The sequence below is a fragment of the Terrapene carolina genome, unplaced genomic scaffold, assembly GCF_002925995.2.
Source record: "Terrapene carolina triunguis isolate 2854851 unplaced genomic scaffold, T_m_triunguis-2.0 Scaffold171, whole genome shotgun sequence".
In the NCBI taxonomy this organism is placed as follows: Eukaryota; Metazoa; Chordata; order Testudines; family Emydidae; genus Terrapene; species Terrapene triunguis.
In genome coordinates, this window is record NW_020664522.1 from 688,135 (window position 1) to 713,016 (window position 24,882).

General features: G+C 45.5%; 1 protein-coding gene across 3 annotated transcripts in view; it reads left to right on the top strand.

Moving 5' to 3' along the window:
* Positions 1-24,882, top strand: part of TSPAN4 (tetraspanin 4) — a 422,001-nt gene that overhangs the window by 116,967 nt on the left and 280,152 nt on the right. For 2 of the 3 annotated variants that reach the window (XM_024216440.1, XM_024216406.2), the window contains one exon: positions 8,916-8,995. In XM_024216440.1, coding sequence (XP_024072208.1) covers positions 8,933-8,995 — 63 coding nt within the window. In that variant the 5' untranslated portion in view covers positions 8,916-8,932. Of the gene's footprint in view, positions 1-8,662; positions 8,996-24,882 lie in introns of those variants that run through there. The other variant, XM_024216398.1, reaches the window with a different exon arrangement.

A 24,882-nucleotide genomic window follows, 5' to 3' on the forward strand; every position in this document is an offset into this window, starting at 1 on the left:
ATCACCACCAAATCTTGGGCTTTGGATGATTTTGTTAGTTGTTTAAATGGCTCTGTTCCACCATTTATCTTACATGGACATGGTCAGGTCAAAAATCGTAAGCCTGATTCTCTCTTGTCCTGCACTTTGTAAAAATCATTTACAGCTGTGCAAAATGAGTGTAAAATGTTTCCAAATCAGAGCACGCACGTTGTCCCAACTTTGGCTGAGTGTAAACGACTGCACACGGTGCAGGTCAATGGAACACCAGGAACGCCCATATTGTGAAAGAAGTTAGTTACTTGTGATTTTGATAGCTGTGGATTATTAACAGCAAAAGAACTTTAAAAAAATCAAATGCATCTTTTACTGCTGTTGTTCTTTGTTTACTTTTTGCATTTCTCTAGACTTAGACAATGAAAATAGATTAGTTAGCTTCATGATTTTTTCTTTTTCATTTCAGTTTCACTCTCACAGTTCTGGAGTTGCAAACAGGCCAGAGGAATGCTTATTTAGATTTTTTTTTTTAAAGATTCTACTGTAATGTTTAAAAATATAATGGAGACATTTCTATTAGTCTTAGCCTTTGGAACAGCTTGTTTTTACAAAGCCTAAATTTTTGGGCCAAATTTGACCTCACAGCAGCTCTTAAGGCATTACATGCGCATTGGAAAAACAGCAGAAAGGAGGTTTATTTACTAGTTATCTTGTTGCAGAGAGAGAAGCAGTGCAGTCAGTTTTAATTAATGCTTTAATGTGAAGCATTGAAGGTCTCTGTGTATGCATATTTAATTAACATGTTTAAGTATTTACTGTGTATTAATAAACCCATAATTGATTTATAATCATACTAACCCATGGAACCATCACAGTAACCTATGAAAGAGACATTCCTGTGATAGTATTAGGTCTTAGAACCACATACGCTTGAGCATGTGTCATTTTCGATCTAGTAGAGTGCAGTGTTGCATGTACACATGGTGGAAGAATAGAGGGAGACACCTAAATATACTATAGTTTTTGCAGTGGTTGCCATTTTTATTCGGTGGGCCACTTTGTAATAGATTTGACTGCTCTGGAATCATCACCACAATTTAAAGTGAAAATTCTTGGAAAGAAAGGCAAAGTAGGATTCTTGCAGATGAGCAAAGGACTATTGTGCCATATGTAGGAGGCAGCATAGGAGAATACTTGGTAGGGTTTATGTGAGAAGATCACAAATGGGCTGTTGAAGGTAGGGACACTGCTGGAGCATAGGAGAGGGGGTAATGCAAGTTGAGACCAGCTTGATTAAGGGCAGGGACAGAGTTGTCTAGAGCTTTGAAGACAGTGAAAAGAAGCTTAAAGTTCCAGCAATAGCAAATGGGGAGCGGTTGGAATGATTCAAAGAAAGGAGTGACATGAACGAACTGACGAAGAAAGACGATGAGTTAAGTCATTGTATCTTGTATGGATCAAAGAGGGAAATGTGTGCATACGTGAGAGAGAGGTCATAGAGGAGGGAGGATGTAGTAGTGAAGGTGGACACAATGAAGGAGTGATCCAAAATCCATTGGTTTCAATTGACTTCAAATCTGACTCTGCAAGATTTAGCCATAGTGATGGAAAGGAAAGCATAGACCTGGGAACTCTTGTGGAGGAGGAAGAAGGAAGAGAATTTGGAGGTGGCCTGGATATGGGAGTAGCCAAATATAACCCCCAGATTACAGGCCCATTTGGCAGGAAAGATGGTAGTTTGGTTAATCATGATAGAAAAAGGGTGAAGTTTAGGGAAGGAAGATAAGGAGTTTGGTTTTCACCTTGTTAAGTGTAAGCAGAGGATGAGGCAGCTAAGAGGAGTTGTCAAAGAGACAGGCCAAGATGGTTGGATGGAAGGAGACAGATTAGGAGTGAAGAGGTAGATTTGTGAGTTGTTAGTATAGAGATGCTATCTGAAGCCATGTAAATGGATGAGATTGCTCAGAGAGAGGATGTAAAAGGGTAATGGAGTTGTTACAATTCTGCCTTTAACATCTAAGCCTGTTACAGTATCGATCTTTTGCCAGGACTTTGTTTTACGTTATTACTGTGCAATCTTCTTTACTCCATGGGCCAGGATTTTGTGACGTAAATCTACTCCACCATGACATGACACTTCCACTCACACCAATGTGGACAGAGCTGTCACAACATAAATGTTAGTGTACCACTGAAATCCGCACCAACTGAATCTCTGTTAGTGAGACTGCACAGTGATTTCTTTCTTGTATGTGAGAATCAATATAAACTGGCCAAAGGATAACAATGTACAGATGCAATTGAGAATGTGGAAAGTGGATGGGTAATAAAGATTAATGTGGGCTGGTTTGGGATTCCTTCCCTGTTTTTTCCTTGCTTGACGGGGGGATTAATTTATTGCTGGCCTATATGAGCAGAAAATTACTACATCCCTCCTGGACTGGTTCAGCTACTCTGGCTGGAGACCAAGGGGGCTTTGCCCATTCCTTGCTTTTTCCTGCCCACTTGCTCCAGGGAGGGAACAAGTGAGTAGCCCTATTTACTCATAATCACCCATATCTAAAGTCCAGGTAGCCCTTGGATAGCGGTTAGGAGGGTTTTGACTGCCTTGTGGGCACATAGTCCAATTCAGAATCTAGCCCTTTGATGGCAATGCTGTTTCTATAGGGCTCTGCATTTGAGGTGCAAAACTTCTTCCTGTCTCCTGCAGGAATTTCTAATTTAGAACAGAATTGATCAAAAAGAGGTGGATTCTATATGTGCATGTTATTGGCCACTGAATCAGGGCAGGTCTACACTACCCGCCTGAATCGGCAGGTAGAAATCGACCTCTCGGGGATCGATTTATCGCGTCCCGTCAGGACGTGACAATCGATCCCCAAATCGACGCTCTTACTCCACCAGCGAAGGTGGGAGTAAGAGCCGTCGACGGGAAGCCGCGGAGGTCAATTTTGCCGCCGTCCTCACAGCGGGGTAAGTCGGCTGCGATACGTCGAATTCAGCTACGCTATTCGCATAGTTTTTGTATATTACTGTATATTGATAGTGAGCAACAGATAGATATTAGACGGAAGAGAGAATAGCAAGCTCCCTGCCAAAAAGATGCCTTAAAACAGGGGTTCTTGGGACAAATTTTTTGGTGGCCACAGAGTGCGGCTGTGAAAAGTGATGTTAACAGACATACAAGTATTGCTTTTTACAACAGATTTACTCAGCCCTGTTAAGCCTTGGGACAAATTAAGCCCTGGATGGGTGGCTGGGTGGGGGGGTCGAGGGAGGCAGCAGGGGCCAGGAGGAATGGAGTGGATGGGGGGGAGGCAGTGGGGGACTGGAGCCCGAAGACCTGTGGCCAGAGCATGCTGCCCCACCACTCCAGGGCTGAGGACTGAGCCCAACCGCCCCTGGGAAGGTGGGGAACTCACTGGCTGCCTGCTTCTCCAACACTGTGCCCCAGGTGTCTCCAAAGGGGGGGCAGGGCCCCACCCCTGCTGGCGCCCCAGCAATCAACACCAAGACAGTGCATCCAGGAGCAACAGCGGGGGGAGGGGCCACTCGCTACTTCCCCTCCCCCCCACAACAGCCCAGGAGGCTGTGGCCGCAAGAAAAGCCCCTGGTGGCCGCATTTGAGAAATGCTGCCTTAAAAGAGCTGCCAATACTGTGAGCTATATTGTCACTGGGGTGGTGAAGGTTGAGGTGGAACCATCCTTCATATTGGGGTGCACTGGCACTAGCCCATGTCTGGCCACTTCAGTGTGGAAAGACTCCTGTCTGAAAGGTAGCCCTGTATGTTGTTTATTATTTATTACCCAGGAGCCACTTTTAGAAACTCTTTCTTCTGCTTCACGTCTTGGCTTTATAAATAAATCCACACATGTGCATTAAGGACTGATTGTGTGGCAGGTTTTAATATTTGTGCTGTGCCATCCTCTCAAGAGTGTCAGGTTCCTTCCTGTTCCCCATGACCTTATGTTGGGAAGAGGGGGGGAAAAGGAGGAGGAGGGAAAAGGAGCTTGAGAATTTGCTGTTTATTTTTATTGGGCGATTGATTTCTCGCCATGAGGGAGGGTCAAATCTGTTTTAATGAATGGCATTTGCACATAATGTGACATATGGAGGCCAGTGAAAATGAACTAGTTTTGAGCCCCTCAGAAATAGGGTTTATAATGGAGATGTTAAACTGGTCCCTATTACACTCTGGAAACACTGTGAGGCACCATTGTTGTTAATAAATGGTGATATGACACTATTTCAGCAGAGTATGAGAGGCATTATATCTAGTTTTTCTTTATATTGCTTCATTTATAATCGTGTGCATTTCTGTAGGCTCACAAGGGGTGTGTGCTAAATGGTGTGAATCACTTCTCACTCACATTGTACATCCCGGAGGCACATGGGTGTTTGCTGACCCCTAAGAAAGGGGCAGTGCTTAGCAACCTACATACACCACTCATTCTTTTAGTTTGGTAGTTCTTTTTATTTACATACTATGGCATTATGGGCTGCAATCCAGACCAGTGAGGGGCAGTGTCATCCCTGCCCTGCAACCTGGGATGCCTCACAATGCTTTGCTGCTGTAGCTCCCAACCTGGGCTCCTCCCAAACAGCATGCAGGTCACACCCTGAGTGTCTGTGTATAGCCATGGCCCTGGTCCAGCAACTCTGACACCAGCAGCCTGTCAGCAACACCAGTCACACTCTGGCTCCCAGCAGCCTTGGTTACTAGTTGCAAGATGACCCAAACACACTCCCAGTCCGGGATTTCCCCCAAAAAACGTGTGTGCAGCACTGTCCAGCCCTCTCCTGGACAGTCCAGATCTATTAGGTCCATTGCCCCCCCCCCCCCAAGGTATTGAAAGTGATTCCATGCTGTTGTTCGATAAGATGCAGATCTGTTTCCATCTGTTAGGTGATTGCCCATCAGCTTTGGCAAGGTGTCAGCTTGTCCTTTGACTTTGAGAAGCAGGTTTACTCATTCTCCAAGTGGTGAATGCACTTCGGTCATGATTTCAACTTATGTTCATAACTTCACATATAATGTTGCTACACACATTTCACCATGATTATGTTGACCAGCCAGTTATTAGTTTTCAAATGATACCTCACAAGGCATATTTTGTACAACGGTTATTACAGTAGTGGGTGAATACAGGGGTGCAGGTGGCCACACATATATGGCCCCATCATAGCAGTAGCTGAGTGCCTCTCAGACATTATTTAAATCTCACAGCACCCCTGTGAGCTTGGGAAGTATTGTTACCCCTATTTTGCAGAAGATGAACTAAGCTACCAAATGACTTGTGCAAGGTCACACAGGTAGTCTGTGGAAGAGCTGAGAATTGAATCCAGATTTTCTCCTTCTCCGTCCACTCCTTTAACCAGAAAGCTAATCTTTCCTCCGTCCTACACCACTCTCCCATCCCCCATGTCGGTAGAGGTGGGGATTGCTGCAGAGGTGCTTCACTCTTTCCCATGGATGTCTTTTTGGGCTGTTTTAGGTGAAGTGGTTGTGGGTTTCCCTGCTTGGAGCATGGAATTTGCTCTATACAGCACCGAGATGGGAAGTAAGGGAGCTTTAATGATTAAAATCCCTGAGTTTCCTCAGGACCCCTGTGAGGATAAACTTGGATGGCATGGGCAGAGGCACAGAAAGCCTGCTTCTAAAATGCATGGGGAAATTCCCTTTGGATTATCATTCCCTTCATTACCCTCATTTAGGGTGACCAGATGAGAAGAAGAAAATATCAGGACACATGGGGGGGAGGGTCACCGGTGGAGCAAAAAAAAAAAAAGGAATGCCGCGAAATATCGAGACAAACACCTAGATATCTGGTCACCCTACCCTCATTCTGGGATATTGAGAGATGCCAGGTACATTGGGCTGCACCAAGTGGATGTGTGCATCAGCAGCACCTAGATATGTTTGGTATGAGCAAAGTGGTTTAAAAAGAAACAACTAGAATTAAATGATGATAGCAAACAATTTGTGTTGAGATGGTCATGCAGAGGCTGTTATCATACTTAAGTACTCTTTATCTTAAAAAAAAAATTATCAAACATTAATTAATCTCCATCATCCCTTTGTGAGGTATTGTTATGGACAGGGTACACTACCGATCTGTGTCTTACGAAGACGCTGGGGCCACCTCATAGAAGTCAGATGATTCAAATTTTCATCCTCTCCTGGGCTTATCTGCAGCAATCAGGGACCAGGTAGGGAAGGGTTAAGGTTCTGTAAGGTTGAGGCAGCTGAGCTCATCAGCCAAATGGGTCTGCCTGCCTTACATACCTAGACGGAAGCAGAGAGGGAAGCTACAGGAGAAGTAAGTGGTGAATCAGAACTCAGAGCTGGAAGGATTGTTTGTTTTGGACTGTTTGCGTATCCTAGATGAGAAGGAGTTTATATTGGGGATGGAGTTTGTACCTGTAAGGAAAGGGAAGGACAGCTGCTGTAGGCCTGAAAGAGCCCCACTTGTGAAATATCTTTGTTGTTATAGATAAGGAAACTGGGGTACAAAAAAGTTATGACTTACACAAGGCTGTAGAGGCGTGTGGGCTAAGAGTCAGAGTTGGAATGTTCTTAGCACCTAGTGCAGTGCTTTCTCTCTAATACTAGCAGCAGGTGTGTGCTGTATATTTATATATTGGGGAAGAAGATGAATGGAAGTCTTCACGATTTATAAATGAACTGAATCAGGGGCTTGTTTGCAGGAATGAACTAAGAAAGGCAACTTTGCTGCTAAATAGATTGATTGGTGTGTGTGTGTGTGTGGGTGTGCACGCGCGCGCGCGCGCATGACCTGGTTTTATCTGGCCTATTTCTTCACATGAACAAATCTTTAAAAATATCAGCCAGCCACCTCTTCACCCTGCCCCAATATGCATAGTAAGAGACAGTCCCTGCCCCAAGGGCTTGCAATATAAATTGCTAAGACAAAGGATGTCAGAAATGAGGTGTTAATATTACAGATGGGGAGCTGAGGCAGAAGGAAATCAAAAACGTCTTGCCAGGGTCTCACAGGGAGTATGTGACAGAGCAGGGAATTGAGTCTAGCTCTCCTGCGTTCTAGTCCAATGCTTTAACTACAAGCACATCCTTCCTCTCTGAGAAAGTTGCATTGTGTGAAAGATTTTCTACTAGTTGCGGAAGTGTTAGAGCAGCTTGGGCCAGTTGTGGGGAGGTGAGCCCCACACACAGAGCGTGACGCCAACCCAATAGATTGGGTATGGAAAAACAGATAGGTAGGTAGAGAAGCAAATGTAATGAAATAGCCTTAAACTGAGTGACAAGTCAGATGATACTGATTTGAAAAAAAGTAAAAAGAGTAGTCCCCACACTGAGTAAACATAATAGATAGGTCAGACCAGTCTTCAGGCAAGTGAGTTTTAAGAGCATCTCCTGCAAAAACAAATATATATCCATGGGACTTTCATGATTTTTTGGGTCTAAAATCTGATAAATAGTCATAAGTGGATTAATAAATACATTTGCTGTCATCTATAGCACTCTCTATGTGTATGCCATATGCAGCACATTCTATATGTGTGCCTGTGAATCTGGATGTGTAATGTATGCATACCAATCCTTGCAGGACCAATTGCATTTCAGACCAAATCTAAATTCAGTTGCTCTTTGCTGAGAACTACAAATCTGAGGAGCCACTAGCAGCTAGGATGATTAAAACCTGCTCCAAGCTTTGATGTACACAGGACTGATAGAGAATAGAATTACCCAGGGGAATGGACCTGGTTAAATCTAAGATACATACTGTAGTCCCTCCACCTGTGCAGTGATTGGTTAAAAGCAGCTTATGTTGGATTTGCTGAGAAGAAACCAAGGGGAGGTTTTTATTTTAAACAAGGTAGTGGTGGTGCGGAGTAATGTTGTCTGAAGGTAATTTTGATTGGCTGGGGGAGGGCAGGAGCCGGAGAGAATGCTGAGCAGGCATTCATGAGATACAGTAAGAACGCTCATTCTCTCTGCCTCTCGCTTCAGATGCAGGGATGGACCACAGAGCTGTGACTGTATACTAGCAGAGAGCATGATTGGACTGGAGTCTCAGAGGAGTGTCAGCAGCACTGTGAATGAAGCTCCGTGGCTCACTTACCATAGGCTCTGTCTGTGTGAGGAGAAACAGGGATCTTTAAAGTGAGCTGAGCATCTCAGGGCAGAGCAAAGTGGCAAAGAGGAATGGGGCATGGGAGCTGCTTGCCTTTTGGATAATTTCTGTTCTTGCCCACAAGTCTGTGCACCTTCCCTCTTGTGTGTTTTTAGCATGTGGAGCCAGGGTTTTATATGGCATTTGCGACAAAAGCGAGATCATACTTCCTTTTTTTAAAATTAATTGCTTTGGGTACAGTATATCTCTGTCTCTTCATTTGCTTTTTGGTAGTAGGGCGGGCTGGGGGGGGGAAAGCGTGAAACCAAAGGGAATGTTTACTTGTTCAGAAGTCTCTCTCACACGGAAGCACGCTGTTCCCTAACTCCTGGCTGAGCAGACTCCAGTTTGCCAACCTCTGCTTTACAGCACACTTAACTCCTTGACAGAATGGCAGACCAAAGAACAGCTGGTGCAAAGCAATAGGGGGATAAGGAGAGAGGAAAAAATAAATAAACGTATTGCCCCCCACCGCCAACATCCAACAACTATCACATCAGTAGTAACTGTGGAACAATCGGAAGTCACCATGCGCAGGTCTAGCACCGATGAATCGACCTATCACAGGAGTCCTTCTTTGGACAGCAAGGATTACAGTTTTCCAAATGGCGCCTTCCGTCGCTACAGCAGCATGTATGGCGGCCAGTTTGGGGCCGCCAGCAACTCATTTTTTGGATTCCACACCAACCCGGGCCCTAAAGCCACCAAGGCTAAGTACACATCCCCCAAGGGGAACAAGTACGTTGTCTTTTACCTGGATCTCTCGTTTATTTTTCTCCTAGAGCTGAAGAGGTGCAGCATGGCTCACAACTGCCTGCAGTGCATCAAGTACCTAATGTTTGTCTTCAACCTTCTCTTCTGGGTGAGTACGCATCTGAGACTGAGAGCTGTTTGCCTTTGTTTCCCCTTTTTTTAGTAAGAGGTGGGGGGAAAACGCTGGGTATTGAAAGTTTTGTTTTTTTATATTGTTTCCTCCAATTTGTGAGCACTGAAAGTTGGATGTAAGCAATGTCTAGGCCAATCTTTCTTTGGTTGTGGTAAATCAGGATCAAGGTAATCTAGGTATCCTCCTTACCCTCCCGTTTCCCTGTGTTCTACACAGGTAGGTCGCAACACCGATATAGGGCAAAACATACTGAACAAAAGGTCACTTGTATGTATGCCTTTGACTACCTGAATACAATGGTTAACTTTAACTACATGAATAGACTCATTGAAGTCAGAGGGATTATTCACATGGCTAAAGTTAAGCGTATGGTTAAATGTTCTTTTAGATCAGCACCTTGCAGCATTAAGCCCTGTATCAGGAGTCTGCAGGTGATTTTTCTTCCCCAGCAGTTGTGGGTCCTTGTGTGAATGTCTCTGAGCTATGGGTAGAATGCAATGCCTGCCTCGTCTAGTTTGGGTTATCTGAGGTTTTTATTCTGTGGCCTGGATTTACCCAATACTCACGCGTCACTGGAGCACACATGATGGCATGTACGTGCGTGCATCTCTACGTCATCATTTTAATAGATAAAGCAGCTGGTAAAAGCCAGCTAGTGGGTGTTTCTCTGCCAGGCGCATGAAAGTGAGGGGTTTGGAGGCTGATTGAGGGAGCACGGTCAGGGATGTGGATCATGAATGCTGTTACCCATGTAAAAATGAAGTGACTTGATTGGCAAGGCAGAAGAGAAAGGGAGTTCCTCTTGTTTCAAAGTAGCCCCATCCAGATCTCTGCATGGGAAAGTGTTTTGTTGGAGTGCCTATCTTCAGTAACTCCATCTGAATTTTCCCATGGTGGATCATGAGCAGGGAATGGAAGGATGGGGTGACGTAAAACGATGGCAGCACCATATTGGCATTTGGGGGTGGTCGTGGGGGACTGTGGTTGGAAATGATGCTTTGCTTACTACAGACTCTCCATTCTCTCATGTGTTGCCAGAGGTATAAGGAAGGGTGTGTGCGTGTGTGACAGTGATATTCTCTCTATCAAGCACTACTGTGCAATTGTCTGTTCCACGCATGCTGCAGTGCCTTATGCATCAGAAATCACTGAGTGTAGGTAACTTCCACTGGCACTAGTGTGACGCTCTGATACCAAGAATTCAGGACATGATAAACTAATGCAAGTCCACCGAGTTGGCCTCGTACTAAGAGGCACTATGAAATACAGAGAGGGTGCCCTTTTAAAGCCTCAGATAAGCTGATAGAAAGCATCTGAGTAGGACTGCGGTCTGTTTTCCAACTCACATTCTCACACACACTGCTGGGGGCAGAAATATCTCCTGATGTCTATCCCAGCTTATCCCCAAAGCTTCCTGAAAAGATGGGAACGCTGGCTCTCTTGCCCTTTTAAGCCTTATGCTTCTTCTAAGGCTATCGTCTGTCTCCGACTGAGATTATAGCGCAGTCAGCCAGCTGAAGCCTGTGCTGGAGAAATCCCACAGAATGTTGGCAGGAACAGTCCTTTTTGAAACTAGCTATGGCAGCCCCTCAAGGGATATTCTCTGTGAGCTGCTTCCTTTTATTCCATTCATCCTGCACCGATGCATATCCGTATATTTTACAAGGTATTTCTGCATGTAACGTGCATGCATTTACAATGGGCTGATGGCAGACTGTTTCTTTGGAGTGTTTCACAAAGGCAATGCCTTAGCAATCGTTCAGAGCGACAGATAAAGAGGGTTTGCTTTTCTCCCCTGAAGACATCAAAGCTTTCCCCAAGCATTGGGTGGTGGTGATGGGGGGCTGTTCGAAAAGAGAATACCATTCAGCCAGGAAGGCTCTGAACTAACTCAGCCCTGCAAGCAGGGGGAGGAGGTGGTGTCAAGTGCTGCAGCACACTCTCTGTTTTGTTTCCCTTTGACATGCTTCCCGCACAGGAGGCAGGATTGACAATGACAGTGTCCGAATGAGATTTGCATGCTATGTAGCTGTAACTGTTGCAGATCTCCGGCTTCTCATAAGCTATTAACAAGCATAAAGGTTTAAGTGGATTTTCTCTAAAGAAAAGCAGAAAGGATGTATTTCCAACACTTGACAATTTTGCAGTGATTGTGGATTGATGGTTTGGGGTTTGTTTTTAAAGCTGTTGCCAGTCATATGGCTACTGCATTTGCTGAGAAACCAAAGAAAAAGAGTTTTCAAAGTGTCTGTGCAAGCAGGATTCATCTTTGTATGAGTACCTGCCAATGCTTTTGCTATCCCCTTATCCTGTTTCTCTTCCCTCAACTTTTCTAGATGGTTATCTAGTGGCAGGCAATAGAAAGCCAGAAAAGAAATAGTATTTTGATATCCTTTGCCTTTTAAATAGAAACGGCAGGGTTTTTTCCAAGAATAAAGAGAAGGCATTGCATTAAATGACAGAAACCTCATGTCTCCAATAGACTGTTCCCAATTTATGTTCTGGATGAGCAAATGCTGAGATTCTCTTTTCGTAAGGTATAATTCTACTCTCTTGTACCTTCCATCTGTTCCCATTGCTAGGCTCCATGCACGCCATACCTCTCCATTCACCTGTGGTGATCTCCCACCTAAAATGGGGGATAGGGGAGAATGATTCACCAGTGTGTAGCTCCAGTGGGTTCAGTATTTCATATCTCAGAGCTATTTTTGGTTCTAACTGCGGTGCATTTATAGAAGAGGAAATCCCAAAGGCCTGGATTTTAAACATTCCTGGCATGTTTTATTGGATTAAGTGTTGTACTCGCATTGTGACAGTACAAGTTGTTGCACAACTTGTGAAATTAGAGCAAAAATCTCCCCTCTCCCGTTGCTGGGTAAAATACTGGGAATTTTTGCAGGTATCATTGACTGAAGGGCCTGACCAATGCTGGGAACGTGAACCACTCCGCTGGTAGTTTAAATGCTATTACACTGTGCCAGAAGTTATTTATGTAGGGCTAGATTCTAATAGTCTGAGTCAATAGTTCCTTCCTCTATGAAGCATCCCATTTGAAATCAGCCCTTACTCATAAAGTAGGGTACTACTAAGCTGGAATTACACGTATCAGAATCTGGCCTATAATTATTAGAAAGCATCACTTGTAAAGGAATTGCCATAGTGTTATCAATTCCCTGAGAGTTGCTATATACAGTCATTATTGTATCACTGCCTTGGCTTGTAAGCGCTCCCAACTTTAGATACATGTATGTAACACTTGCCCATATATATTTTTGCTATAGAGATTTGCTTTTTCCTCTGTTGAATCTCCATAATTCTGAAGTCTACAGATCTCCCTCTTCTACTGATCACTAGGCAGAATATTCTCCTTGTGAAATACCCAGGGAAGACCAAATTCTTTCCCTTCTGCCCTCCTCACTCACAAAGTTTCCTCATGACAGTCAGTGAAATGAACAACTTGCTTTTGTGCTTATAACCCCAGACACTGCTGTGCCTGTTCCTTTCCCTAGAGTAGTGGTTCCCAAACTTTAACAACCTGTGAACCCCTTTCACCAAAATGTCAAGTCTCGTGAACCCCCTCCTAAAAAAGAATATTTCCAGGGATTTTCTCCTTTACCTGAGTATAAATTATAAAAGCAGTGATCTTGGAAATATAAAATTTGTTTTTGTGACATGCTTATTACACACAATTTATTATTAATTATTATTTATCATTACAGTATTTTTATTACATTATGAAAACGGCAACACTCTTCCAAGATCTCACTTTGGTAGCTTGTATCACTTTGAATAAGCCTGTTTTAAGACAAGGCTCCTATGTTTCATCAAGAGGTATCAGATGTGAAACAGCATGAAGGTATCTAAGAAGCCAACTCAAAGAGTTCCTCTTATACAAGCATTCAGGTCTTAAGCAGTTCAAGCAAACAACACACGTTACAACAAAGCTTAAACTTGTTCTTCATAATAATTTTAAAAACAATACTAGCTGCCTATTTAATTTTAAAAACAGCAAAAAATATCCACCTCCCTTTCCATTTCTTATAAGGAGTCTTGAAGTTTAAATCTCCTCAGTGTGATAGATATGCTTGCTTTGATCTGCTTAGCTCTTGGAAGTCCAGGGGCTCCGGGCTGCTGGTCCCGTGCTGCCCAGGGCCCCTAAGGACAGCTCTGTCTGCCATTAGGGGATTTTTCCCCGAGAACCCCCTGTAACATTTCGTGAACCCCCGAGGGTTCATGAACCCCAGTTTGGGAACCACTGCGTTAGAGGCTGTCTTTTGTTTCCAAGGTTGGATATGTTCTTAGGGCAGTATGAGTGCTGCTAAAAGATGAATATTGATGTTGTTTTACCCTCTGTGGCTCCCCAAACTGCTCCACGTGTTCCCACCTTCTTTCCCCAAAACTCGTTTCTAAGATGTATGGTTCTGTGTGTTTCCCTTTTCTGCTTGTGTTTCCAGTGTCTCTTGCTTTTCATACAGAGTCCTTTGCTGGAGCAGGGACAGGATTGGTAGCACCTCTGCCACCAGTAAAATTAAGAGTTTTCTTTGAAGCAACAGATAATGCACGAGCCAATATAAAACATCAGTAAAGAAAAGAAGCTGCACAACAATGATTTGGAAGAAGACTCGCATAGAGAACAAACAGTAACAAAAAACAAAAGAAGAAGGTCAGAGGTAGAGAAGCTTAGTAGTTATCGCTGATGATTTCTATGGAAATGTCCCCATGTTTTTAGGTCATTTCTAATATTAGTTGCAAGGCTTGAAATCCCTATCTTGTGAACATTTTCTCTCGTACCAGTGAGAACACTGCCGGGGGGAGGGGAACTACTGTAATTTGTGTTACTAGTAGACTGGCACAGTGCTACCTACTGGACACATCTGAGTGTGATGAGTAACTGAGAAGCCTCAGAGCAAGACACTTGGTCTGCTTTGTTAGTGCTGAACCAATCCGCCTTTTGTTTCAGTTTCTAATCCATATAAAGTTTTTGACTGATACAGTTCTGAAAAGTCTGGCACTGCTTCACCATGGCTTCTGAATCAGAAAAATGCAGTTCTTTTAAACACTGAACTGCAACAATCCGAAATATGGTTTCTCTGATTGAAATGCAGCACTGTTAGACTCTGTGTGACAGCTTTGGAGGTCACTGCTTTTAAAAAAGAGGTAATTATTGTTTAAAACTTCCAGCATTGCACCACCCAGCACTCTTTGCCGGGTTGCCACATTAGCCTTTCACCTCCGAATAGATTAATTCCAATTCTAACGTAAGTCACAAGTGAAAAAATTATACTTGGCATCACCTTCTAGTGCTTAGAGGACACTGGCCCATATCAGAAGTAAGCATAGTTTAGGGCTAGATTGCAAGGCTGGCTGCACCCCTACATGGGGTTGTAAGACCCTCCCCTTACACCTCTGTACAGGATATCTGGGTTTGCCTAGGTAAAAGCACAGCACAAGCTTGTCCCCTGACATGCACATGCGTGTGCACACACACAAGAGCAGATGAAGAGGTGGGGATTGGGTGGAGCCTTTGTTCTGTCCTCATCATGCACTAGCCAGCATAGCTGAGCTGGTGTGTCAGCACCCCCTAGGAGCAACTGGGGAGGAGGAGGAGATGGGAATTCAGCTACAGTTCCCTCCTTGTATAACTCCTTAGGTGGCACAGTGATGCACCACCCTTTATTAAAGGCTGTGTCCTAGAGCAGTGCTTCTCAACCTATTTACCATTGAGGGCCACAGGTTGAGAACCACTGTGCCAGGCACACATTGGCTTACCCACCCTGCACTGCCAGTCTGCCCCTTTCCCTCGGGGGCAGACCCACACCACATGCCGCCCCCCACAGCACTCCCCCAACTCCCTATACCCAGCGCTCCCCTGCCCAGTGCCCCCCACACAGAGACCCCTCCACAGAGCAGGGCCAGGAGCTGGGACCCTGTGGCGCAGGGCCAAGAGCTGAACCCCAAGTAAAACCTGGAGGTGCTGCAGCACCCCCCCCACACCCGTAGTTCCCAGGCCTCTGCTGCCCTGCACCACCCACAAACCCTCCACTGCCCAGTGCCTCCACCTCCTCGCTGCCCAGAGCCCCCCCGTTGCCTGCCCCTCAGTCAGCCCCACCCCCTGCCAGACCGGAGCTGCAAATTTTGAATTTTTTTGAGCACAGTTGGGCCGCAGCTGCGTGCTAATTTGGGCTGCGGGTTGAGAACCACTGTTCTAGAGACACAACTCTAGTCCTTGGCATGTTATGTCTGGAAGAGGAAAATACTCCAAATGTACAGGCAATCCTGCACGTCCCCAACAGTTGGCAACGAGAAGGAAACAAACGTATTATTGGATGGCTGCTCTGTAAACATTTCAATCTATGCACGTTGACCTCCCCTGAGCATGACCACTGGGAGGAGGTGGGACATTTCTTCGGTTCTGAGCGAGCAACTCTACCAGAAACCTGCCGACAAAATTAAATTGGAAGGAGTGCTTTTGGCTGAACCCATGTTTGCTGCCCTAGTTGTGAATGCTGAAAAAAGGTGATATTGCTGAACCGGGCTCCCCACCCCTCTGTATATGTCATTCCCCGGAATAGGACTGGGAATAACTAAAATGGCCAGGAATCTCATTGAGTGTTAAAGGCTGAGGGGGGCAGGGATAGCTCAGTGGTTTGAGCATTGGCCTGCTAAACCCAGGGTTGTGAGTTCAATCCTTGAGGGGACCACTTAGGGATCTGGGGCAAAATCAGTACTTGGTTCTGCTAGTGAAGGCAGGGGGCTGGACTCGATGACCTTTCAAGGTCCCCTCCAGTTCTAGGAGATAGGATATCTCCATTTTTTTACCGCTTGTGGTCATACCCTAAAATTGAACCTTTGGGGCAGAATTTAACTGGAAAGAAAAATAGGCTTGTTAACAGAAGAGAAGGATTTGTCTTTATATCCAGTTGCCTATTTGTTAGGTACCTTCTCCCCTTACTCACGATGACTAGTGCCTTAATCCACGAGTAGTCCCATTGCTTTACATGGAACTGCTTGCAAAATGAAGTACTCTTTAACGTGAGTATGGGCAAGGGCCACATCTGGCTGTACGAGTACGGTTTCATCACATGACATAATCTTTAATTAAAGATTAATTCCTGGAGACTCCAGGACAATCCTGGAGGGCTGGCAACCCTATCTACTAGAATTGCTATCAGGTAGATCCACCACATCTCATTTTGCCTGCTTTAAAAAAAAAGATAGTGAAAAGAATTGGGAAACCCCAGTGACTGACGGAATGGACTGTAGAATGTGGCATGTTTGGTTATGGAAAAGCTGGCGTGCCTAAAATGATCAGTATAATGGCTACTGCATATTTTCTGCGCAGGCCAATGGAAGATAGTAAATTCAACACAGTTGGGAGTCAAAAATCAGGATGAGATCGTTCCCAGCCCCTTCTCTCCACTGTACTGAATTGGAAGATTTTGATGGTAGGCCTGTGCTTGAGACTCACGCGTGATTTCCGATCCATGGAATTATAATGTTATCTGCCATCACATAGTTCACTCTGTTTGTGATATACCCCTTTCCTCCACCCTGGGCCTGTGTTTTTGCTTAGTCCCTGCCTAGAAGAGTTTACAGTCTTTCTGCCACTCTGTGTTTGTGCAGTGCCTGGCACCAGGGGGCCGCATTTTGGGGTGATCCTTAGAAATTACTGTGATAAACATGATTTATAATAAGAATTTTTTTTTGCTTCATTTTTATTAAATACATAATTTTTGGCTCACATGGCATATTTGTATAAGAAACAAAATCTGGATAGTGCTGAAATTATAAATGAGCACTGTTTGGTCTATAAAAAAATGAAAATATGGAGCTATATGATATGGCTTTCAACCGAAGAATACCCATGAGGGTTGCAATCAATAGATTATATTTCTTAACATTGTCCAACAATTGTCTCTGCTGAACATGTCAAACTGTTACAAGATGCCATATAAGTAAATGTAATTAAATTGTAAGCTGTAATTGGACAGTCAGACTGTAATGCATCTCAAAATCTTTTCTAATTAAAAAAAACCAAAAACTTATTTGGAACACACCCGGAAAAAAAACATACCATTTGACATAATTTAGAACAATTGTCTGAGATTGGCCTTAGAGACTCTGTGCAATTGAAATAGCAATTGTAGGGGAACAAGGGGTTTATATGTTAGGACTGTAGAGCTGTGATCTAAATTTTGCCACTTCTTCCACTCAGCATTTCAGAAATATGATCTTTTCTTTCTACCCACAGTCACAAAACTCTCATCCAAGCCCTGAACATCTCTCACCTTGTCCTTTCTCAAATCTATTCAAAATATTGCTGCAGAGATCATCATCCTAGCCCATTGCTGTATGTCATCCCTCTCTTTGAGTCCCTTCTTCCTCACTTCAACCATAAACTTCTTGTTCTTACCTTCAAGTCCCTTCCCAATTCAGGCCCACCCTATCTTCCTATCTGATTTGAGAAAAAAAATCATTTAGATGAATGTTCTCACTTGGTATTTTTGTTGTGTCCCCCCCCCTTCCCCCCCCCCCCCCCCGTAAAAATTGACCCTGTTCTTCTTTACAAGACTTTTCTGTGTCATACTCTTTTAGGGATATTAGTTATCAAACACTGGACAAACGACACAATTTTCAAAAGCACCTAGATCATAGAATCATAGAATATCAGGGTTGGAAGGGACCTCAGGAGGTCATCTAGTCCAACCCCCTGCTCAAAGCAGGACCAATTCCCAACTAAATCATCCCAGCCAGGGCTTTGTCAAGCCGGGCCTTAAAAACCTCCAAGGAAGGAGATTCCACCACCTCCCTAGGTAAAGCATTCCAGTGCTTCACCACCCTCCTCGTGAAATAGTGTTTCCTAATATCCAACCTAGACCTTCCCCACTGCAACTTGAGACCATTGCTCCTTGTTCTGTCATCTGCCACCACTGAGAATAGTCTAGATCCATCCTCTTTGGAACCCCCCTTCAGGTAGTTGAAAGCAGCTATCAAATCCCCCCTCATTCTTCTCTTCTGGAGACTAAACAATCCCAGTTCCCTCAGCCTGTCCTCATAAGTCATGTGCTCCAGACCCCTAATCATTTTTGTTGCCCTCCGCTGGACTCTTTCCAATATTTCCACATCCTCCTTGTAGTGTGGGGCCCAAAACAGGACACAGTACTCCAGATGAGGCCTCACCAATGTCGCATAAAGGGGAACGATCACGTCCCTCGATCTGCTGGCAATGCCCCTACTTATACAGCCCAAAATGCCATTAGCCTTCTTGGCAACAAGAGCACACTGTTGACTCATATCCAGCTTCTCGTCCACTGTGACCCCTAGGTCCTTTTCTGCAGAACTGCTACCTAGCCATTCGGTCCCTAGTCTGTAGCAGTGCATAGGATTCTTCCGGCCTAAGTGCAGGACTCTGCATTTGTCCTTGTTGAACCTCATCAGGTTTCTTTTGGCCCAATCCTCTAATTTGTCTAGGTCCCTCTGTATCTGATCCCTACCCTCCAGCGTATCTACCACGCCTCCCAGTTTAGTGTCATCTGCAAACTTGCTGAGAGTGCAGTCCACACCATCCTCCAGATCATTAATAAAGATATTAAACAAAACCGGCCCCAGGACCGACCCTTGGGGCACTCCGCTTGAAACCGGCTGCCAACTAGACATGGAGCCATTGATCACTACCTGCTGAGCCCGACGATGTAGCCAGCTTTCTATCCACCTTACAGTCCATTCATCCAGCCCATACTTCTTTAACTTGGCGGCAAGAATACTGTGGGAGACCGTATCAAAAGCTTTGCTAAAGTCAAGGAATAACACATCCACTGCTTTCCCCTCATCCACAGAGCCAGTTATCTCCTCATAGAAGGCAATTAGGTTAGTCAGTCATGACTTCCCCTTGGTGAATCCATGCTGACTGTTCCTGATCACTTTCCTCTCCTCTAAGTGTTTCATAATTGATTCCTTGAGGACCTGCTCCATGATTTTTCCAGGGACTGAGGTGAGGCTGACTGGCCTGTAGTTCCCCGGATCCTCCTCCTTCCCTTTTTTAAAGATGAGCACTACATTAGCCTTTTTCCAGTCATCCGGGACCTCCCCCGATCGCCATGAGTTTTCAAAGATGATGGCCAATGGCTCCGCAATCACATCCGCCAACTCCTTTAGCACCCTCGGATGCAGCGCATCCGGCCACATGGATTTGTGCTCATCCAGTTTTTCTAAATAGTCCCGAACCACTTCTTTCTCCACGGAGGGCTGGTCACCTCCTCCCCATACTGTGCTGCCCAGTCCAGCAGTCTGGGAGCTGACCTTGTTTGTGAAGACAGAGGCAAAAAAAGCATTGAGTACATTAGCTTTTTCCACATCCTCTGTCACTAGGTTGCCTCCCTCATTCAGTAAGGGGCCCACACTTTCCTTGACTTTCTTCTTGTTGCTAACATACCTGAAGAAACCCTTCTTGTTACTCTTAACATCTCTTGCTAGCTGCAACTCCAAGTGCGATTTGGCCTTCCTGATTTCACTCTTGCATGCCTTAGCGATATTTTTATACTCCTCCCTGGTCATTTGTCCAATCTTCCACTTCTTGTAAGCTTCTTTTTTGCGTTTAAGATCAGCAAGGATTTCACTGTTAAGCCAAGCTGGTCGCCTGCCATATTTACTATTCTTTCTACACATCGGGATGGTTTGTTCCTGCAACTGCAATAAGGATTCTTTAAAATACAGCCAGCTCTCCTGGACCCCTTTGCCCTTCATGTTATTCTCCCAGGAGATCCTACCTATCAGTTCCCTGAGGGAGTCACAGTCTGCTTTTCTGAAGTCCAGGGTCCATATTCTGCTGCTCTCCTTTCTTCCTTGTGTCAGGATCCTGAACTCGACCATCTCATGGTCACTGCCTCCCAGGTTCCCATCCACTTTTGCTTCCCCTACTAATTCTTCCCTGTTTGTGAGCAGCAGGTCAAGAAAAGCTCTGCCCCTAGTTGGTTCCTCCAGCACTTGCACCAGGAAATTGTCCCCTACACTTTCCAAAAACTTCCTGGATTTTCTGTGCACCGTTGTATTGCTCTCCCAGCAGATATCAGGGTGATTAAAGTCTCCCATGAGAACCAGGGCCTGCGATCTAGCAACTTCTGTTAGTTGCTGGAAGAACGCCTTGTCCACCTCATCCCCCTGGTCTGGTGGTCTATAGCAGACTCCGACCACGACATCACCCTTGTTGCTCACACTTCTCAACTTTATCCAGAGACTCTCAGGTTTTTCTGCAGTTTTATACCGGAGCTCTGAGCAGTCATACTCCTCTCTTACATACAATGCAACTCCCCCACTTTTCTGCCCTGCCTGTCCTTCCTGAACAGTTTATATCCATCCATGACAGTACTCCAGTCATGTGAGTTATCCCACCAAGTGTCTGTTATTCCAATCGCATCATAGTTCCCTGACTGTGCCAGGACTTCCAGTTCTCCCTGCTTGTTTCCCAGGCTTCTTGCATTTGTGTATAGGCACTTAAGATAACTCATCGATCGTCCCTCTTTCTCAGTATGAGACAGGAGTCCTCCCCTCTTGCGCTCTCCTGCTCTTGCTTCCTCCCAGGATCCCATTTCCCCACTTACCTCAGGGCTTTGGTCTCCTTCCCCCAGTGAAGCTAGTTTAAAGCCCTCCTCACTAGGTTAGCCAGCCTCTTTTGAAAATGGGACTTAAGGTGCTTTGGAAAATATCTATCCAAAATGTTTATAATGCTTAGTACTTACCTGCAAAGTGCTTTTCAAACACTAGCATTCATGTGAGGTAGGCAGTTAAGTATTTATTGATAATGTGGGCAATTTTTTTTCAATTTCTGCAAACATTTTCATTAAAAAAATGACACCTTTCTGAGTCAGTGTCAAAGGTGGGATTAGAACCTGGTGGATCGTGGCTCCCAGTCCTTGAGCTATATCTGTATACCCATACTGCTATATCTGTTAACATGAATTTCTTTAAAGGAAGAATAAACTCTTGAGAACATGACCTACTTAGGTTTTCTTTTTAAGCAATTGTAAACTAAAATTCCTATGGAGTTTGGGTGTTCTTTATGAGGATACGGCGAGATCTTTTGTTGATATAATAATGTTGGTTAGGGGTCTGATTCTTTACAACATTTTTTAAACCAACAAAAATCCCTAGTGGAGATTCAGTTATACCAGCAAAGAAATCTTTTTGTTGGTTTAGCTTATTTAGTTTGGGAAACTGGTATGAGCATTATTGGGGGAGGGGGAGAACCTCTTGCCTGTATAAGCTGTGACTCCACACCATGGGGGGAGTTGTCAGTACAGTTATACTGGCAAAACCTTTCTTTTCGTAGGCAAGGCCTAAGAAAAACAATGCTGTCTGTTTATTTCAGACGGTTCTGAAACTGAAGAGAGAGAATTTGATTGATACTGGGGGAGTATTAATTTATGGGAATTTAAAAGTCTGGTCTAGTCTTCTCCGAAGATGACTTTGAACCCTTTGAGGTCTTTGTATATCTGAAATTTGGGACTCTGACTCCAAGAGTTGTCTGGACTAAGAGGTTTCACTGCTTTGGATATTAACTACATGAAAATGAAATGGAGAAGGCTTTTCGTTGTGGGCTTGTGTGTGTGTGCGCGCGCGCTCGCCTGTATGTTTAAATTATGAGACAGCAGTAGATGGCACTACAAACTTAGCCTTCTGCACAGACAGGTTTCCAAGTCGCTGGCTGGGAAGCTGGGAGTTTAATCTCTAGGGAAAGATACCAGCTGATGGCTGAGGCAGAATGAGGTAATGGTTCCAGAAAGAGCTGCAAAGATTGTTGTCCACTGGGAGTGCAGGGAGAGGCAAACACCAATTCTTTTTCAGGCTCCTCTGTTTCAGCGGAATTTTTGGGGTGGACATTTGATCATTTTGCAAGAAAAAGACAATGTTTGAAAAAGGGCATTGGGCAGATCTGCAGCACAGAAACAACTTGCATTCTTGACAAAACCACCCAAAGCCCCAAACCATCCTAACTTTGTGTTTTGCAAAGAGTAGAACAATTGAAAAATTGACATGCAGTCTTCCATTGTTTCCTCACACTGGCCTTTCCTCCTTAGCAAACTCTCCAGTAACTCTTTTTTGCTGGGAAAAAACTTCCCTCACTCCCCCAAAATAGCTCAGCTCCCATTTAATAAACTCTTAAGGCTAGACAGGACCCCACTATATGTTTATCTAGTCTGGATTCCTGCATAACACAGACCATCGAATTTCACTCAGTTATTCCTGCAGTGGAGGGAATTATTCTGCCCTGCTATGCAAATAGGGTTGCCAACTTTCTAATGGCACAAAACCAAACACCCTAGCCCCGCCCCTTCCCCGAGGCCCCGTGTCCTGCTTACTACATTCCCCCTCTCTCTGTGGCTTGCTCTCCTCCATCCTCACTCGCTTTCACTTGGCTGGGGCAGGGGCTTGGGGTGTGGGAGGGCGTGAGGCCTCCGGCTGGGTGTGCAGGAGGGGGCTCCGGGTTGGGGGATGTGCAGGGGGGGTGAGGGCTCTGGGGTGGGGCCAGGGATGAGGGGTTCAGGGTGTGGGAGGGGGCTCTGGGCTGGGGCAGAAGTTGAGGTGCAGGAGGGGTGAGGCTTCTGGCTGGGGGTGCGGGCTCTGGGGTGGAGCCGGGGATGAGGGGTTTGGAGTGCAGGAGGGGGCTCCAGGTTTGGGGGGGTTCAGGGCTGGGCCAGGGGGTTGTGGTACAGGAGGGGGTGTGGGCTCTGGGCTGGGGGTAAGGGCTCTGGGCTGGGGCCAGGGATGAAGGCTTTGGGGTTCAGGCGGGGGCTCTGGATTGAGGGGGGTCTCAGGGCTGGGGCAGAGGGTTAGGTTGCAGAGCGTGTATGAGGGCTCTGGGCTGGGGCCGGGGATGAGTGCTTTGGGGTGCAGGAGGGGACTCCAGGTTTGGGGGGGCTCAGGTCTGGGGCAGGGGATTAGGGTGCAGGAGGGGGCTCCAAGTTTGGGGGGGTTCAGGGCTGGGTGAGGGGGTTGGGATATAGGAGGGGGTATGGTCTCTGGGCTGGGGGTGAGGGCTCTGGGCTGGGGCCAGGGATGAAGGCTTTGGGGTGCAGGAGGGGGCTCTGGGTTGGGGGGGTTCAGGGCTGGGGCAGGGGGCGCGGGCTTACCTGGGGCGGCTCCCAGTCAGCGGCGCAGGGTGCCTGGAAGCGGCTAGCAGGTCTGTAGGTGGGGGGAGGAAGGGCAGGAAGTTCTGCGTGCTGCTCTCGCCCACTGCAGGCACCGCCCCCCAAGCTCCCGGCTGGTTCCAGGGCACAGCGCAGTGCCAGAAAGGACAGGTAGGGACTAGCCTGCCTTAGCACCACAGCACCGCCGACCGGAGCTTACCAGGGCCCCTTTTTGACCGGGTGTTCCAGTCAAAAACCGGACACTTGGTCACCCTATCCAAGCGATCCCAATCAAGTCTAGTAACTTGTGGTTGCACTCACCTGTTTAATTACCAATCAGTAGCTCTTCAGAAGGTGATTGTGCATGTCAAATAAAAGATATTCTTACAGCAGTGGGATTAGGAGGCCAGATATTGTACCTCTGCGTTGGATGGGGAATCAAGGAAGCTGACTAACGGCAATGCAGAGAGAACAGGGACACATGAAACTGCCAAGCTGTAAATGTGCAGCGCTAGTGAGATTAAACCAGCTGTAAAACATACTTCCCTTTCTGTGCCTCTTGAACATTGTTGTAGTACCCTCCTTTCTTCATTCTCTCGGGGCAAAGCTTCCACCAGGAAGAACAGAAATCTTAGCTGGGACTCTGGGGTCCTTTGCCTGACATTGCTGAGATCAGAGCACTTTGTTCTGAGCCTAGAGCTGAGTTTGCTTTTGTCTCTCAAGAGGGTTAAATCGTTTCACTGAGGGGAAAGAGGGTTTTGGAAGAAAGTACAGTTCCTTTCTTACACCAGAAAGCAGAGCAAACCTGAAAGCTAAGCTTGGTGACAAGGTTACTGGGAGTTGAAATGATCTGCCCTTGTCAGTAGGCGTCAGTGCAATCACTAAGGCCTGGTCTACACTACGACTTTAATTCGGATTTAGCTGCGTTAATCCGAATTAACCCTTCACCCGTCCACACTACAGAGCCAGTTAATTCGAATTAAAGGGCACTTAAAATCGATTTCTGTACTCCACCTCGACGAGCGGAGTAGCGCCTAAATCGATTTTGTTAATTCGAATTAGGGTTAGTGTGGCCGCACACCACCGAATTACTGTGGTTAAATTAATGGGGTAGTGTGGCCGCACACCACCGAATTAATGTGGTTAAAAACCGAATTAATGTGCTTAGTGTGGCCGCGCACAATCGAATTTATACAACCTGTTTCCCAAATTCGAATTATCTAAATTCGGATTAATCCTGTAGTGTAGACATACCCTTAGAAGAGCTATTGTGATTTGCAGGGAATAACTGAAGCAGTTGAGGCAACAGAGGAGGGACAGGCAATAAAACCAACATAAAACAAAAAGAATCAATCTAAACTCCATCAGAGGCCAGCTGCGTTTCAGTAAACACCTATGGTACCTATGTTTCTGTAGTTTAATCCCACCTCTTATTGTGTTACCCACTTGTGATGCCAGCCTCCACACACTCTTGTCGACTTCTCCCACAAACATGCTAGTCCTTTCTAACATATCAATCCTTAACACATGAACACCGTCCCTTAACTGATCCCTAAGGCCACTGAAAGCCAATGTGTATTTGTACCTAACAATTTATGTGTGTATTTTTACTTACACACACAATGTTATCCCCTATTCCACTCACTGTTTGCCTGCTTAGACGATGAGTTCTACACTGTTTCTGCCTGTGTAACTGTACAGTGCCTAGCACAATGGGGCCCTGTTCCAGAATGGGAATTG